The sequence below is a fragment of the Ambystoma mexicanum genome, chromosome 2q (genome assembly GCF_040938575.1).
Source record: "Ambystoma mexicanum isolate Mex_15411 chromosome 2q, UKY_AmexF1_1, whole genome shotgun sequence".
Taxonomy (NCBI): Eukaryota; Metazoa; Chordata; class Amphibia; order Caudata; family Ambystomatidae; genus Ambystoma; species Ambystoma mexicanum.
Genome location: NC_090924.1, coordinates 548,548,769 through 548,566,170, shown reverse-complemented (window position 1 = coordinate 548,566,170; position 17,402 = coordinate 548,548,769). Strand labels below are relative to the sequence as shown.

Below are 17,402 nucleotides of genomic sequence, written 5' to 3'. Positions count from 1 at the left end.
AATTCCCCACATTGGATATTTTCCCTCTCATATACATGAACGAGCAGCTCCAGTGTCTACTAGAAAAGAAAAGGATTTGCCACCTAACGTCACATCGACCCTTGGTTCCTCTTGGGGGTCTGGTGTAACAGATAGTAATGAACACATCAAGTCACCCTGTGAGCTGTCCTATTGTGGATACAGGCTCATCCCGTTCCTGTGAAAGGATTTCCTCCTACGACAGTGATACCTCCTATTATGGGTGTCAGCACTTTCCTGTGTTTGCATACAGCTGTGTCTGCATAGGGGCTTGTTGCGACTGCCCTTGTGGTGGAATCATTTGCACTTGCTCTTGTTGCTGTACCTGCTGTACTTGCCGCACTTGTGTCTAATACAATGTGTGATCTTGGGCGAAGCCCTTCCCTAATTTGTGTGCTATTTGACGGACTATAAACTGTCCTCTCTCTTGGAAATTGGCCATTCTGTACATTCCATTGACTTACACATAAGCGTGCAATATGCCATGTCATCCCACAAATCCAACATACTGGGGGTGCCTGTCTGACAAGTCCCCCTTGATTATTTCCTCCGTGGCTACTCTGATTCTCATTCTGTGTATTCTGAAACCCACCTTGATTATTTTGGAATCCGCCTCCTCTCGCTCTATATTTCCTCCCTCTGTCTCGTGGCATAAACGTGTATCCACCTTGATCCATCTGGGGTTGATTACTCACCTGCGATGCAACCATTACTTCCTGCATTCCCAATCCTTCTCCACTTGTCAATAGCGCCACTTCTATGGCACATTTTGAAAATAAATTCTGAACTAACTTGGCTTCCTCAATTTTCCAATTCTCATAATTCTTCTTATTTTTCTCTTGTAATAACCGACAATGGCGTACTATAGACAGCTTTCTCTCAGCCCATGGTTTTGCTTCCATGCCCACTTTTTTCTTCATACATCTCTGCATTGGCTTAGGCAATCCCTGGAATAAAATGTGGTAAAATAATGCCATTATCTTTTCCCACAGCTCACGAGTTTCAAGTTGCCATTTCTCCTGAATATCCTGAATGTAAGCAACATGGTCTTCATCTTCCTTCATCTTACATGTCATAATTGCACCCATATCTGATGTAACAGGGTATTGTTCGCTGAGAGCCCTCCACATGTCTGCTCTGCAATTATTACATGGCGCTCCATCATGTGCTGAGTTTTGTGCTGTCACACTTGAATATCCTGCTCGCCTCCATATGTCATCAGCTATCTCCCCAAGAACAGCAACCAGGAGTCCTTTTATGTCCCCTATGGCCAGCGTGTTTCCTATTGTTTCCAATTCAAATAAATATTTCTGAATGCCTGAAGTAAAACTCAGGAGCTTACACCTTAAATGATCTTTGTCCATCTGTGGCCATGGGATATGCTGTGGTCTTGCTTGCCTTTTTTCCAATAAGGGAAACTGTTTGAACCCCAACCCAAAGTGACCTCCCATCATTAGTTTATCCATGTCCCTGTCTTTCTTCAAGTTGGTAATGACCTTAACCTGCTCATATATGGAGACGATTCTCCCTTCTCACTATTCAATCGTCCTTGGGGACGCTCTGGATATACTATGGGATCTGGCGTCCTATCCTTACATTGTTCCAGATCTAACCATCTTACTGCTTCATCCATTTGTAGGCTTGCTTTAGGGGCACATATTCCATCCTTCTACCCCAAGACTGGATTTTCTTTCCTCATCTGACATGTCTTGTTCCCAACTAGTGTGATTATTATCTTCCTCACCTTTGTCTAAGTTCAGCCTGCTTAAGGACAATGCTCTACATCCGTGACTGAACGGAATTTCTTCTTCGCTTCATGATTGAAATGCTAGGGAATGATCCCTCATCCCTCGAATTCCATACTTGCTACCTTCCTTTAATTCTTGATAAGCCTTATTGATCCTTTCTCCAATGCTCTCCACATCAAATCTTTCTTCTTCCAATACTACTCTAGATGCCCCTGGTGATGCTTCCTTTATCAGAAGGAACTCTTCTATTCTGTCCCATAGTATTTCAGAGCTTGGCCTTTTGGGTTTCTTATGAATGAGACTGGTTGGTATCAAGACCCTGCTGTCTTCTTTTTTGTTCTATTTCTTCATCTAGTTCTCTTCGCTTTCTCACATCCCTTCTGTGTTTTTCTTTCTATTGACTTTGTTCTTCTCGCCTTGCTCCTTCTCTTCTTTCCTCTTCTTCCCCTCGTCTCTGTAATCTTTTGTCCCTTAGTCTTTACGCTTCCTCCTCTTCTCTCTTCCTATCTTTTATCGCTCTCTATCTATTGTCAAACTTTCTTTGTTCTTCCGCCTGTTCTTCATTTTTCTCTTGCTCATCCTGATATATCTATTCTCATTGCTCCCTGCTATTCCTTTTCTGCTCGTCTTCTTTCAGTCTCTTATCTCATTCTTTGTCTTTTCTTTCTTGTTCGTCCTAATCTTCTCTTTGCCTAACTTTCTCAATGCTTTTCCCATCTATTTAAAGTAATATCTGTCCTCCCATCCATTCGTTCTGCACAAGCGCTATCTTGTCAGCTTTATCCTTCTCTCCTTTCCATCTCTTAATCGCCCTGTCTATTTCTGTCGACAGATTCAACCGCTCACTCCTTTCTTCTTTGTCTTGTGTGATCTTATAGATCTCTTCTTTTCTCTTATTCTCCTCTGGACTATCATTGCTACCATAGTTGGGGGGTTGATATATTGGATTACTATACCTTGTCACTGCTTTCAACTCCTTTAAAGAATATAACCCTATTTATTCTGTACTAGCATTCTTTACTTCGGGTGTGGTTAGGGGAGCTGAGGGCTCAACACCTTCCTCTTTACACTGACTAATCATCCATTCCTCAGGTGGCGGATCTCCCTTTCTTCCGGGTACATCTTCCAGAACTCTAGAATCACTATTTTTTTCTGTAATTTCTTCCCATGTACGCAACGTGCAAGTATGTAGTCAGGTGTTTCAATTATGCTTTTGTCAATGATACCCCATGTGGCCACGGCATGAACATTTTATCTGCCTTGCCTTTTGTGTTGCTGGAAATGCATTGGAGGGACAGGGCCTCCCTGTCCTTTTTCTGTAGTCCTTTTTCGTTTATGTTCTAGGACTCCTGGCAGTGGAGCTCTTTCTCTTTTTGGTTTGGTGTACAGACCCTTGGGATACCCTTATGGCACTCATGGGAGGGGGTACAACCCTGTACCCCTAGTGTATGTTTTTGGGCACCTATGTGTGGCCCACAGAGCAGGGAAAGGGCTGGTGAGGTGCTCTGAGAATCCTCAATTTTGGATACCCAGGCCCTGCCATTGGAATCAGTTGATTCCTGATAGGAGACAAGATGGCCACTGTGGCCTCTTGCTTTCTTTTGCCTGTTACCTTGTTTTCCCTAAGTCCCGGGAAGCCCTGACTCTGTCCCTTCCCCCTGACTGGCTGTTGGGTGGAAGTTCCATACATAGTATTGTGTGGAAGTCCAGGCCAGACTGGCTGGAGCCTTCCCAATGACTGTATGTTGTGGGTACACCCTTGGCGTGGGACCTGGGTGAATGGAGTGTGTGACCAATATGCACTTCTTGTTATGGGTCTCTGGTTTCTGATATGTAACACAATGAATGAGACAGCCCTGCCCGAAACTCGTATGAATGCAGTGTGGAGTGCTGAGTGGCTGGGTACTTGTCCCAATACACATTCCTTGTTGTGAGTGTCTGAGAGGGAGGAGAATGGCCTGAATGCACTGTGAGCCTGATTGTCTGCCTGCCTGCCTGAATGCCCTTCTGAGTGATTGGTTGCCTGAGTGTGACCCAGCAGAGTGAATGAGAGACAGAACAGTATATCCGGGGGCCTCTCACTGCTAGAAATGATTCAGAAAGTGAAGTTGATACTTGATGCTTAACCTTGAGGCCCATTGGAAGAAGAAGTATTGCTGCTGATGTCCTTTGCCAATCTGAAAGCTGCTGTGCCTTAAAGCTGCTGTGCCTTAAAGGAACTGATCCAAGAGAGGACCTGGCTAGGAGACCTCTCCCCGAGCTACGAGGGACCATTGTGAACAAGCTAACCTTCATCAAAGCGCCCTGGAAGTCAGTCCACGAAAGACTGCCAACCGAAGACGGGGACCGCCACGGAATCACGAAGCAAAGTGCCAGGACATTGTAGTCCATCACCGTCGACGAAGATCATCGTCGACTGGAGCCGCTATGTTCCATTGCCTAAGAACAATTTGAACGAAGGACTCCCGCGCTCATCACCAATGACCAGTTTGTCCCGCTGGAGAAAGTCAAGGCCGCTGATGCGCCGAGGAGATTCTATCGGTGAGTTTCCTGCCACCCGAAGACCACAAAGACGCAGATGACCCTGTGCCCTTGCTGGGCCATAGGTCTTCAGTAACTCTTTGCGGCAACAAACTATCGTCGTCGAGGTGCACCGCACGCCTCATCTTCACAGGACGTCCACGACTGATCGTCGACAAGCACCACCAGGACTGAAACTGCTGCCTCGATGCCTTTGTTCACCATTTCCTCATGGGATTTCGACGATCTGTGAGTCCTACCTTAAAGGGGGTCACTCAAGAAGGATCCATCGATGAGCCGACATCGAACTCTGCTAAACCAGGTACTTTGGGGCGGTAGAACTTTTATAGAAGGAGATAAGACTCTGTTTGACAATATATGGACTGGGCTTGTGGTATATCTTATGTATAGATTGCCCAGGTAGGGGGATCCTCACACAGAAATGTGCATGATGGCAGGGGCCCAGTATTCGGTCAATTGTCTAAACCCTTGCTCTCCTTCTATGTCTATGATTAATACCTTTTGTTATATTGATGTGTATGCTATTTGAACTGTCTACAGTTGATGCATTTTAACGGAATCAGAGTAATTGTTGTACTACATAGAAACTGTATATATTTGCCATTATAGTATTGCCAGAGTAAAAAGTGTGTTATTGTGATTGTGTATATAATGTGAACCTTATTTATATAAAGACTATGTTTTCACTAACATAGTGTGTGGACATTCCTTTGTGGGTGCTTGGGGACTACACTGTACTTTAGAACCAGCCTGCATCTCCTGCCTGAGAGCTAAGCCTTGATTGCTTGTCCATTGCTACCAAGAATAGTGAATCTTGGCTGGGGTTATCTGTGCCTCGACGCCACCATATAGGGAGCAGGAGTACAGATAACTCTCTCCAGTCTTTACACCTTTCACCCATTTCGCACTATACTGTTTAAGGTTGGGCATATGCTTTGGTAACCTTTTACATAAGTGAATCAGAGGAGTATCTCCATTAATGAAAAGCCTCTATTGACTGTCAATACTTACCAGACTTATGAAATAACATTTATACTTTTGCTCAAATCACTTCTTTTTCAATTCCTTTAAAACAACAAATATGAGCATGTACCATCAATCGCTGCTGAAGCCTCTAATTTCTTAATTAGCAATCTCTACTGTTTGATTGGTACCATACACTTTGCTATGCTTAATCACTATTGCTCCTCAACTTTTTCAATTACTTCACAACTTCTATCAGTCTTCGATATTTGTACTCAACAAACAACATACAGACTAGTTGAGATGTACACCTTAATAAACACAGTGATCACCTTTTTCTCTCTCGCCTTTACTTTGTACCCTATACAGGGTTTGAGACGTCACCTTACATAAACCTGTTTAAGCGTTATATGTTTCTGTTCTATCCCTGTTTGGATTTGAAACGTCTCCTTCTGAAACTTCCTTGAGCCAGGACTCTAGGCACTGCCTTTTCTTCACACAATATTTCCCATTACTTAAAAATGATCACAATCCCATAACCTTCATTTGCCATTCCCCTTAGTCTACTCACCATTCATTTGTGAATCGACTCAAGGCTTTCGGTATCGACTCCTCCTCCAATCTGACCACTTCGCCTTTTGTTCGCAAAGCACCCATGGAAACCAGGCAGGGGTTTCATCAATGGGGTAACTGCCCACCATCTTGGTTGTTTTTGCAAGTTTATTTCTATCCGCCGCCCTCCACAGGAAATGCTGTGATTTTCCGGCTAATGGTGGAGGATGCCCGATCGTCCGAAACACTGGACACAAAATGGTTTGGATCGTTTCCAACCATCTGCACTGCTACCATGTGAGCATATGGCCCTTTGGGTATCGTGCATACAATGGATGGGGATGCAGAATAACTCTGACACCAAATAATCAAACCAACTCAGGAACATGGCAAAGGTGCTGTTTTATTAACAAATGTCTAAAACAGGGAGTTACAACGGACATCAACGTATGTTCGCTTGAGCTTTCAGTGCATTTCTTGTAAAACATCCTTATATGCAAAAAATACGTCAAACATGACGTCATGCTACGTAGCAAATAGGAAAAACCTACGAGGGATTGTGATAGGTTCAAGGAGAAGATCTAAGTATACTTTCTATAAGGGGTGAGATTGTGATTGGCTGTCTACTGTCAGGTGGACAACGTATGCCTACCTCTTCAAATATGTCATTTTTAACACTATTACGTACACAGTATATCATTGGCTCTCAAACTATAAGGCCCTTCATTATGTGGCCCTCTATAATTGGTTGGCATGCTTGTGCCATGTCTGGAACATTCACTTTACTTAGCAGCACGTAAACTCAAACCCAGGTGCCAGGAGGTGGACTTGACTTTACCTCCTCACTCAATTAGCCCAACATCTCTCATCACCCATGCCATCTGCAATGAAGATTGTCTTTGAACTTGGTCTAGTAAAGTATTCTTGTCTCTGGGAATATAAAGGAGCACAGGCTTTCACTATCGTTCTAGGACTCCACACGAAACTCTATTTGCATCCTTGCTCCCGTGACAGGAGACTGCGATTTGATCCATTTTGCAGCATTTAAATGTCTTAAATTAATCAAACTTGGCTCTCTCTGTGTTTTTTCTTTGCACCTTAACAAGGGATGATTCAGCTACACACGTTCTCTGCCTTCAAGAATAGATAACCGAACTTGGCTGCGTCACCGTTGACACCAGGCCAGACAGCCTTGCCATTTGTTTACAAGATCTCAGCTTATTCTTGCTGCAGCACAGTTCTCGGCCTGTCCTCTCCATGGGTCCGGGCTTATTAAATTTGTGACACTGATGTCCCGTTTCTATACAATCGTGGCTCGTTTGCAATCTATTCACTACATATAGCCAGCTTCTAAGATTACTTAATCTACTTGAGTTACAGCATCTGTACAGTTATTGAACGGCTTGCATTTTCTGCAGTGCTTCGTACACATTCAATCTTCTTTTTGCATATAAAAATTTACTTGATTCTCAACTTCGTCATCAGTTTCTGTAAAATCCATGCATTCTTCTTCAGCCATTATTCGCAGGGTGTCACGCTCGTCTTTCGTGACGTCACTAGCTCCTCTTTTTGCACCTTTTCGTATTCCTTCAGGGAGTCCTCTTTCATCTCATCGGGATACATTTGAATGGGCTTTCTCAGTGGGTACCCTCTTTCTAATACTCGCTTTGGTATGGTCACAACTGCTGGTGTCAAACATGGCACAATCTCTGGCTTCCAACATATAGGAAGTAGGGGCGGGATTTCCTGCACAGAGGCATGTGCCTTCTCTTCAATTGGTGGTCTCTGGCTATTGAAGCTGCACGGTGAATCCTGTGTCCATACACGCGGCCGCACGGCAGAGGCCTACACTCCTCACATCTTCCCCTACAGTCTAAAAATAAAATCATATTTTCCGAACAGCAGCGATGTACATTAGAGGGTCTGCAAAAAGACAATGGGCCTCATTACACGGAAGGCGGTGGTCCAGGGTGCTATTAGCACCCTGGACCATGCCGGTAAAATACCGGCACCGCCTTGGCGGAAAGGGGATTTACCGCCCCATTCCAAGGTTGGAGGGGCGGTAAATCCCCTTTCCGCCATTGCCCTTCCCCATTCCCATTTCTGCCCCATAGGGCTCTATAGAAATGGGGAAGGCGCTAATTACGGCACCGCAATTTTGCGGTGCCGTAATTAGCTCCGAGGTCCCTTAGCGGGTTGGATATTAACGCCTGCAAGAAGCAGGCGTTAAATCCTCCAACCCGCAAAGGGACCTCGTAGTACGGCGGTAAGGGTTAACGGTCACCGTTGCCATTAACGGTGACCGTTAACCCTTACCGCCGTCCGTGTAATGAGGCCCAATGATTTCCTTTTCCACGTGGCTGTCCGTTTTGCAGCCTGTATCTATCTGGATGTCTAAGGAACAGCTAAAAGCACGGGACGGGGCCTATACACTGCTGGAATGGCAGCGAGGCAGCGAACCGGTGCTTATTATTATGCCTTCTACACAGCAGCCTTCCCAGCAACTTTCCTCCGAGCTTAGTATCAGATGCCATTCCAGTCGCTCCCCGGGGGATTCACTGCTAAAAGCACGAGCTCAAAGACACCGCCTCCCTCAACTCTAGCCCAGTCCGTCAGCGGTGTGAGTCTCTGTAAGTTAAGACTACCACACTACAGCCTCGTGAAAATGCGTGTTGGGGGCCAGGGGCGGATTGTATTACAGCTCTGCACAGACGTCTCACCTTGACGCTGCCCTCGGCATGCGCTGTTCCACGGGAGACTGCGGACTTAAGCTTCGGATTCTGATCCGGGTTAGGCCTTGGGGCCAGGTCGCCCACAGTATTCGAAAGGTCCCCCGGTGACCTCTGCGGGGCAGATGGGAGACCCAGACCAGCTAAGTGGACCCCACCTCATCAGGAAGGTGGCCGGACAGCTGAAAAACAAGCCTGTCTACATTTTTACCGTTTGATCCTAGAAAATTGTATTTTCTTTGTTTCGATGGTTCCTCTGAGGCGACTCTATCATAAGCCAAAGACTGTATGTAGAACTTTCTTCCTCCACAAAAGTGGTGGTTCTATGACGTGAACTCTAAAAACAGACCTTTCCTACGGTTTGCAAAAAGTGGAAGCTTTTGCTTTTCCATGGCTGATTTGTAAGCCTATAAATGTCAAGGCGTGTGCAGGTGTGTGTGTTTGCGCGCCAGGTGTTGTCATCTCACTACCCTCGGGCAGCACGGCATTCGGACAGCTGGGCGCCTGTGTGGAGGAGGCTGGCAGTGGAAAATTCGTCAAGGAGCAGGCCCAGTGTTTGCCACTCATGACAGCAGGCCGCGAGGTAGGGGGCGCGCATCATCTTTGGGGAAAACACAGCAGATCCGTCAGTGTGCACACAGGGTCGGGCTGGGCCATACAATAGTCTCGGGCACCAATGAAAAAGTGGCCCGCCGTTGCAAATGGCTTTTCATTCATTTGTGTGACTCTGTTTGAATAGTAAACAAGGGGGAGTTTTTTTATTTTTTTAAAGTGTGGTGTAAATTGTGCATTTTGAGGAATATGTATTCAGCAACACTGTTCAAAACTACTAGCCACAGAGTGAAAGAACTCATCAAACTGGTCCAAATTGGTCAACGAAGTGGCTCACTTTGACCAAAAAACGGCGGGCCCCCAGTAGCATGTTGTGTTTTTGGTACGACCATGGGCCTACTGCCCCATGGGCCAGTCCGAGCCTATGTCCACAGTGCGTTGCCATGGAGCACGGAAATGATGAGGACACTGTCCTGTGAGGGAACAGTCGTGCATTCTGAGATTTGGGAAATGAAGGAACACACGGTGAAAGGACACGGATACAGTGCTCAGGGAAAGCACGTGGTGCATTGTGAGCGTAGAGGGTGAAGTGCGCAGTGTATTGCGAGAAGGCAAATTCCCTTGAGGCGGGATGACGCCTGGTGACATAACAAGGCACAACGTGCGGAAACACAATATATTATTGTGAGAGGGTAAACCGCAAAGTGTACTGCAAGGGGTCAGGGGGGCAGTTGTGACGAGTAATTCACAAATTGCATTGCAAGAGGACACACCACGGTGTGGCGTTGGACGCCCTGTGACTTGTGAGCTTCAAGAAGAGAAGTTACACTGTGAAGGTACGTGGGTAATGTGAGGTGGCGGCACACTGAGAAGAGATACCGCTTTGTGAGAGTGCACTTCAATACGCGAGGACACAGCTCGTTGTGAGGTGCTACACCACACAAGGGGGGGGGCAGGCTGCATTGTGTGAGAGTGTAACGCATTACGAGAGAAGGCCCCTTGCTGTAAGGACACACGCTGCTTTGCGAGGGGATGTGTTGCTCTGTTAGTGGACACCGCACCTTCGCAGAGGCGGTGACGGTGTGCTCTGGGAGGCGCACTGAACTTTCAGAGGACCGGACGTGGGACTGCCTGCCCAGAGCACTGCGATACAGTCATCTCCATGAACTGAAGGAATACACCGACGGCGGATTCTCTGCCCCCGGAGAGCATACACCTCGCCGTGGCAGGACACACCTCACCGCTGTGTACTGTGCGGGGTGCTGAGTGACGCGCCTGCCATCCCGGCTCCCCCCTCCTGCCCTGCCAGCAGCCCGTGGGATGGAGCGGGAGGCGCAGCGCGCACAGCTCCCGCTATGATAACCAAGGCAGCGGCTCTGCTCCTCTCCCAAGTAAGTCTGCTTTCGGGGGTCCCGGGCTTATCTGTTCTCATCATAAGGCGCTCGCGCCACAAGGCGCGTCAAACGATCGGTGCAAGATGCCCCCTGCACCCAATAGCCCACCCCCACAGCTCGTGCATTTAGGATATGTGCCACTTTGACCATGTTCGTGCAACTTCTATAACATTTAGTGCGTGTGTCCGGAAGGGTCACGTTGCCCTTCGAGACGCTGCCGTGCCCAGCGCCCTTTCAGTGCCTTATCCTCCTCTGTAGCATTGTGGGGGTGCGTAATGCGAATGTGCCGAGCACTTTTTCTTTACAGAAAAATGTTGAGGAGTTGATGGAACATGAAACAAAGCAGTCTCCTGCCGTTTTGGGGCGCCCAGTACAAGTAGTCAGCGTCCCCGTGTTGCTGGCTTTGCTGTATGCAAATGAACACGTGCAAATCTAAGAATCCTGTGACTAATGTGTTCGGACATGAACATGTGTCAGTCATGCAATAACAGCACACAGGTCGGCCGTGCTCTCGTGCCTCCCTAACCAACATCTACTTATGGGAATGCCTATTGCTTCTGGCTGTTACGGAAGACATCACGTTGCACATATGCCCTCAGTGCAATGCGCTTATATGTATGCACGCCCTGTTCCACAGAGCTCAAGCGCGCGCCTGTGATTCACTTGTAAGTGATTGGTTTCACTCACTTTTCTTGCATACGCAATGCGAGTTCTCAAAACATCAAGACTTGATTCTGGGGTCCCAGTCTGGGGTCTTTCACACCCACATTTTTAGTTTTGGACATTAGATGGTACAAGGCGAAACCTTTGCGATGGACTACACATTGAGGGAGAAGACACGCGCGGAGGGACCCAGACACTGTGGCTGTTTGTTGTATTTACCCATCTATTGACAGACCATGACTACGCTAATCTTTATGGTGGTTACCACCCCGTTCCCCCCCACCCCGCTCTCCCACCACCCTAAACATTTCCTCCTGGGATCTCTTTGAGCTAACTCTACCAAGCAGCACCCGAGGCCTTGGGCCCTCCAGTGTTATTTCTATGCTGTCTGCTGGGTGTTAGGGCTTCACTGCAGCGTAAATGTGTTACTGGTGTAATAAAAATGTCTTAACCACTTACACCTCCACCCGCTTTATTTATATTGATTCCTTAAACTAAATTATGTTGAAAAACAAGCATTGACAAAGCCAACCGTTTTAGTTTGTGCATTGGTATGAGATAGGAATTTGCCAGGTACTGCTACCATAAGATATGATATGGCATTTATATCACGCCTGTACACAATATGCCCAAGTAATCACAACATGTACCATAAGTTGTCATTTTATGGTCACGTGTTACCTTTATCAGAGTGCCTGGCAAATGCGTATCCCATGCCTACACACAATAGGGAACTATTGCCTTTCTGCAATGCTTGTTACAGCTTGATGTCTAGTCACTATTTTTTAGGACACTCCGAACAGCATATCTACTGCAATATTGAAGTGATTGGTTGCTTCCCAACGCAGGCACATCAAGAGCCAGAACAAAATGGCTCCCAAACTTTAGTTTGGTTTTAAAAAAAAAGTTGCATTGCTATCTTGTGTAAAGTGAACTAATCAGAAGTAAGATTAATGATAATTGAAATGTATTGATTATTTCTGCCTGGAACAGCATCATCCAGGCCGGATAATATGTGTATTGCAGAATCACTGGGAAAGCATCAATTATTTACATAGGAACCTTAAGGCAAAAGGGTCCTAATGTAAATGTTTGGCATCTCTCCTCAAATGAATGGGGAATGGACGGATTAAGTGGGCCTTTCCACTCTCCGAAGCACATAGAAGGACAAACAAAGACACAGCTGTACTGGCAACGGGCTGCAACATCTTCTGCTCTAAAGGCGCTCAGGTGTAAGTGATAACAGGTTGTGTAGCTCAATTCTTTAAAATGCACGTTTCTGATGCATTCTCCATCTTGTGAAGGGTCAAATAAACAACACAGTAAATTCAATGAAAAACTATAAGAGCAGCTATTTTATAATTGCATTTTGTTTGATTAACACTTTTATACAGCTCTGGATGCAGCCAGAGGGTCCTAAAGTGCCTTTCAAAGTTCAAAGGGCGAGAGGTGAGAAAAAGAAGTTACAATGTGTTCAGAATAGGATTGGAAGATTAACGTAGACAAAGGATAGCAGGGGAGATGGTTTGGCTGTTCTAGGTGCGGGGAATGGGTAAGTGTTGAGGCTTTTGCGGAAAGTGATGATGGAAGGAGCGCGGTATCGATGCGGGGCTGGGGCTGGGAGGGCGTTGGAAGCTCTGGGTGCTCATTCTGTAATGAGCTTGTTTTTGATTGCAGGTTAGCTTACAGAGTGGAGTGTCTAAGAGATTTTGGGTGGCTTATCTGGTTTTTGTGTGGGTGATATCTTTTATATTTAATGTATTTGTTATGCTAGATTATGATATAATTTTATACTGCACCAAGCCACCACCACAGTCGTCTCAGAGTGCCTGGCTTGACCGTGGATCGACGTATCGTGCCCTTGCCAGGATATCATGGATGCATGTTGGGCCTGGACAGTAGTTATTTATTTAATGCAGAAAGATTTGTATGCCCTGGAGTCGTTGTGATAGTTGAATTGTGTTTCCAGACATATTTTGACACTAGCAATGTAGTGTTTGAATTTCGGGGGGCGGGGTGCTCCAGAATGTGCTCAGGCAATGCTAGTAGCATGCATTATTTGGGATGGTTAATTTAAGTTTCATTTGCATTGGTGGAGTAGGTGACAGGACGTTATTGAGAAACTTTTTCAAGGAGTATTTTCAATGACGTTTTTTGGTTATATTTCCTAGTGTATATTCCATCTCGTGTACTTTTTGAATCGGCAATGTTCAAGGTTACTTTCATCCGTGTTGCCTCGCAAGCACATTGACTTGGTTTCCCGGCCAGGTGTTCATCCATGCCTTCATGGTGAACCCTACAGCACACACTCTAGAACTGTCATTGGGAATATAGCACAAGGGCAACGTGCTCCCCTTGGACGCAATGCGACACGGAGCAACAGAGGTTCGATCCCTGAGTCCGCGCTTAGAAACCCCTGGGTATTCAGCGCGTTATAAATAACATATCGTATCATAGCAAGTCAGCACTGCAACAAGAAAAAAACTTACATGAAAAAATGTTGATTTTCTAGTTCAACCATTTTGTGAGAGATACAATAACGACTTCCAAATAGTGAAGCTACCTATAGGTCGAATGGCCTGTGTATGAACATGAATACTGTGGAGTAGCCACTTGCAGCTTCATGTACGGATTCAGAGATCCTGCTGATAGTTTAGGGGTACTACGAGCTGGGGCCTCCGAATACCATCTTCAGCATTTACCGACTGCAATCCCTCCTAGGTGATCAATGTACCTAGGAAGCGGGTTGAGAGACAGATGAAACCTACACCAGGGATTAAAAGGGCGCGATGGACAGAGGAAAGTTTGAAGATGGTGGATTTGGGCATTGGGGGAAGGTGGAGAAGTCAGGCTGGGAGGCTGTTCACTGTCACATGGAGATTTTTCATGTATGTTTCTTGGGATTGCAGTTTGTGGGAAGCCTATCCAAGGATATCTAAACTTGTTGAAAATGCACACTCCATAATGTAAATGCAGAGCCTGCTGGTAAGATAGCTCAGTGGGTTAAGCACTGTCCTCAGACACGTGTATCCATCCTTCAGTTATAAGTGCATACATTTACATGCCATTGAGGAGGTATCCTACACAAAGCACTGTATAAATATACAATATTGTTAACTATTGTTATGCAGTTTTGCAGTGACATACATTACTCTAGCCATCATTTTCCATTCAAAGAGAACACAGTGTTTCCCTTCTAAAGTGATAGTTACTTTATGAGATAGGGATTATGTAAGCTTCTAAAGTGACATTTCCTTCCCTTACATAGGTTTACTGCTTAGGGGCCTGGGGCCCTCGGACATTCACTCCTTTCGCCTAAAGTGCCATCCTACTGTATGACACCTTTTCATAGTTTAAGGGTCCCATGCAAGTACAAATGTTTGCAGGCTGGAGTTTGAACATGCAGCTGCTCACAGCCATGTGGCTTCCTGTCTGGCAAGGTCTATTGTTGAAAAACGATGTACTTAATATATTATATATGTCTGTTATTAAAACTGTTCAGAAGCAAATAGTCAGGCTTGGAGCTACATTGGAGCCCTTAGTGGTACCTTCAGTGGTCGAAGTCTGCAGAAACGGTCGGGAGCAGCGCTCCACTACTTTAAATTTTGCTTTAACAGTCTCACCAATATTATTTGTTTATTTTGATTTTTTTTATTTGATGTAATTGTACTAACAATTTTTACAAAAAAGAAAAAAGAACACATCTTTCATCAATCCATGGAATTTTTCCTTTCCTCCCAAGGTCTTTCTGTATTTCAGATTAACCCTTTGTAGAAACTGTACTACTGTTATAACATCACCCGTTCTTTCTCCTCCCATTAATCGGTGCCACCAGTGTTCTTCATTATAAAATTGTAAGTCTTTAAACACGTGCCCATATGTATGTTCCTTTCATCATTTAGACCCTTACAAGATAAGAGCAGGTGTCTGCCTGTTTCTATTTTCTCTGGGAGTCTGCAAAAGCAACAAATGTTATTGAGCAATAGTCCTCTTAGCGCCCACATTTCATTTGTCAAAAGGAGACTTAGCCTTGCTCTCTTAAGAGTATTACGAATTACTCTATCCAGGCATTTTGCCAAGTATGGTCGCATCTCATTAATTTGTTTAGGTATTACTAAGAGATGAGACATCAGTTTGTAACCTGCTGCTGGCTCCTTATTCCTTGTCCTGCTCATAGCTTCTTTCCCCTCATGTTGCACCCCACCATACAGTCTCATCTCCCCTCATCTATCTCAGCCACATTGTTACCGGAGACTGCAATCTTCATCATTATGCCTGGCAACCATAACAATGACATGTGATTTGCTCCTGACCCCCTATCACATGTAAGGTGTCCATTTAGCATTGGGCATTCGTGATGAATTCCCATCTGGCAAAGGTGTGAAAGACATGCATTTGTTTGATTTGTATTAATTAATAAAATGAGAAAGATAGTTCCATCGCTGAAAGGGTATTCTTCTGATTAGATGCAAACAACATATTGTGTATCTGTGCCCTACTACATTAGTATCTTGATTTGTAGCACCTGCTCTATCAGGGCTGAAGATGAGGCTCAAGGCCACAGTTGCCCATTTTACAGCAGCAGTGACAGCCAAGTCTTTGCCATGCAAGGGCTGCATTTAAGATATGCACCTCTGAACCAAAACTATGGTGGTCATAAGTAGCCCATGATGGTGGCAGGGTAAACTCTAAATATAAGTTATGCCTGAGTTAAGGCATGGTGCTTGGCACTGCTTACAATCATTGCAGCCATGTCCAATTTGGTATCACACATGTGTCAGCTCGTGTGAGCCAGCTCAGCTGTGGAAGTTAATGTATATTCTGGCCAGACAGGCTGAACCTTCCAAATGACAGGACAGGAATCTGAATGGGGGTTCCTCCTCTTTGAACTCTTGTTGAGGATAGGTAGCACCCTCCTACAGAGATAGCCACACAACAAGCAGATGTCCTGGGAACAGGCATCAATGGAGCACACCCATTCCAAGGGAGAAGCCTCACAACATGGTGCTGTATTTTTCAAGGCTTTTGATCCTCGTGAGAACGGAAGGGGCTGGGGCTAGTATACATTACAGCTCTGTACAGTTGGGGAAAACATCCACCATCCCGTTTGTCTCTGCCCCTGTCTCTCCTTCCTGACCCATCCACTTCCTCTAGTGCAAATAACTAAGTGATTGATGCCAGAAGGGCACAGTCCACTTATTTTAAGAACAGCGATTGCACCACTATGGTAGGCTATCTTTAGTCCAATCATCTGTGTTTGAACCACCAGAACTCTGCTCTGCTGCCTTTTCCTCTTTCCTGAAACAGTGCCAAGAAGTCTGTTTCGGTGCTGCCAGACCACCAAGAACTGCAAAATGTACTACTGACTGAAAACTGCTCCCTTTGTTAATTTGTGGGCCCTAGAGACTGGTTAGGTCCTTTTTTTACCTTTTGCACCCAATAGCATATTATTTTAAAGATTTTTCTCCCCATGTCTCATTACCCAGAGTGCTGCATCTATTCTATCTTTGCATGTTCTGTGTTTCTTCTACAGGGGTGGCTTTGACAGTGTTTTCTAGTTAATGATTATTGTACATGGTGTGTTTGATTAAAGTATATATATGTGCTTAGAATCTTGATTGGGCATTCCTTTATTTTGGACTGTTATACGTAACTGTTTGGGTTACTATTGAACCACATTCACACCCCTATATACAATATCTTCCCTCGGCCCAGGTTACCACAAAAGGTGAAGGAGGTATATTCCTTAACTATGTCTATTTTTCCTTTATGATTGGGTTTGCTCCTGGCAGTGTAGTAACTTTGCTGAATTTGTTGGGGCGGGGACATGACATCTTAAGGAAAGGGTCCAGGTGGATTAAGGGCGGAGTGGGGCTTTGAGGGATAACACTTAACAACTAGATCACACTATTCTCTTGCCAATGCTCTGTGACAAGAGACATACCCCAGTCTTCTAAATGCTTTACCAATGCAGTGCCTTAAGAGTTCAAGTCCAAAGACCCAGCAACCATGCGCTGTTTAGCTGAATGTAAGTGTACATTCGCTATAAATGATAAACAAGTCACTATAGCTGAATCTCTTCACCTGACTGTTTGCCGCACCAAAATGCCAGTCTAGCCACATGTATCATGCTTGATTTATCGTTGATGCCCAGTACTAAATATCATGTCAAAGAATGTCTAGACTAGCTGCACTAAAATGCCAGTCTAGCCACACAGTAACACCTATCATGCTTGCTTTAT

The 17,402-nt window shown here is 45.3% G+C and overlaps 1 protein-coding gene across 1 annotated transcript in view; it reads left to right on the top strand.

Moving 5' to 3' along the window:
* Positions 1–10,206: 10,206 nt before the first annotated feature.
* Positions 10,207–17,402, top strand: part of CRHR2 (corticotropin releasing hormone receptor 2) — a 2,206,543-nt gene continuing 2,199,347 nt past the window's right edge. The window contains exon 1 of the mRNA XM_069647696.1: positions 10,207–10,494. Within this exon, the coding sequence (XP_069503797.1) occupies positions 10,459–10,494 (36 nt within the window). The 5' untranslated portion in view covers positions 10,207–10,458. The remainder of the gene's footprint in view (positions 10,495–17,402) is intronic.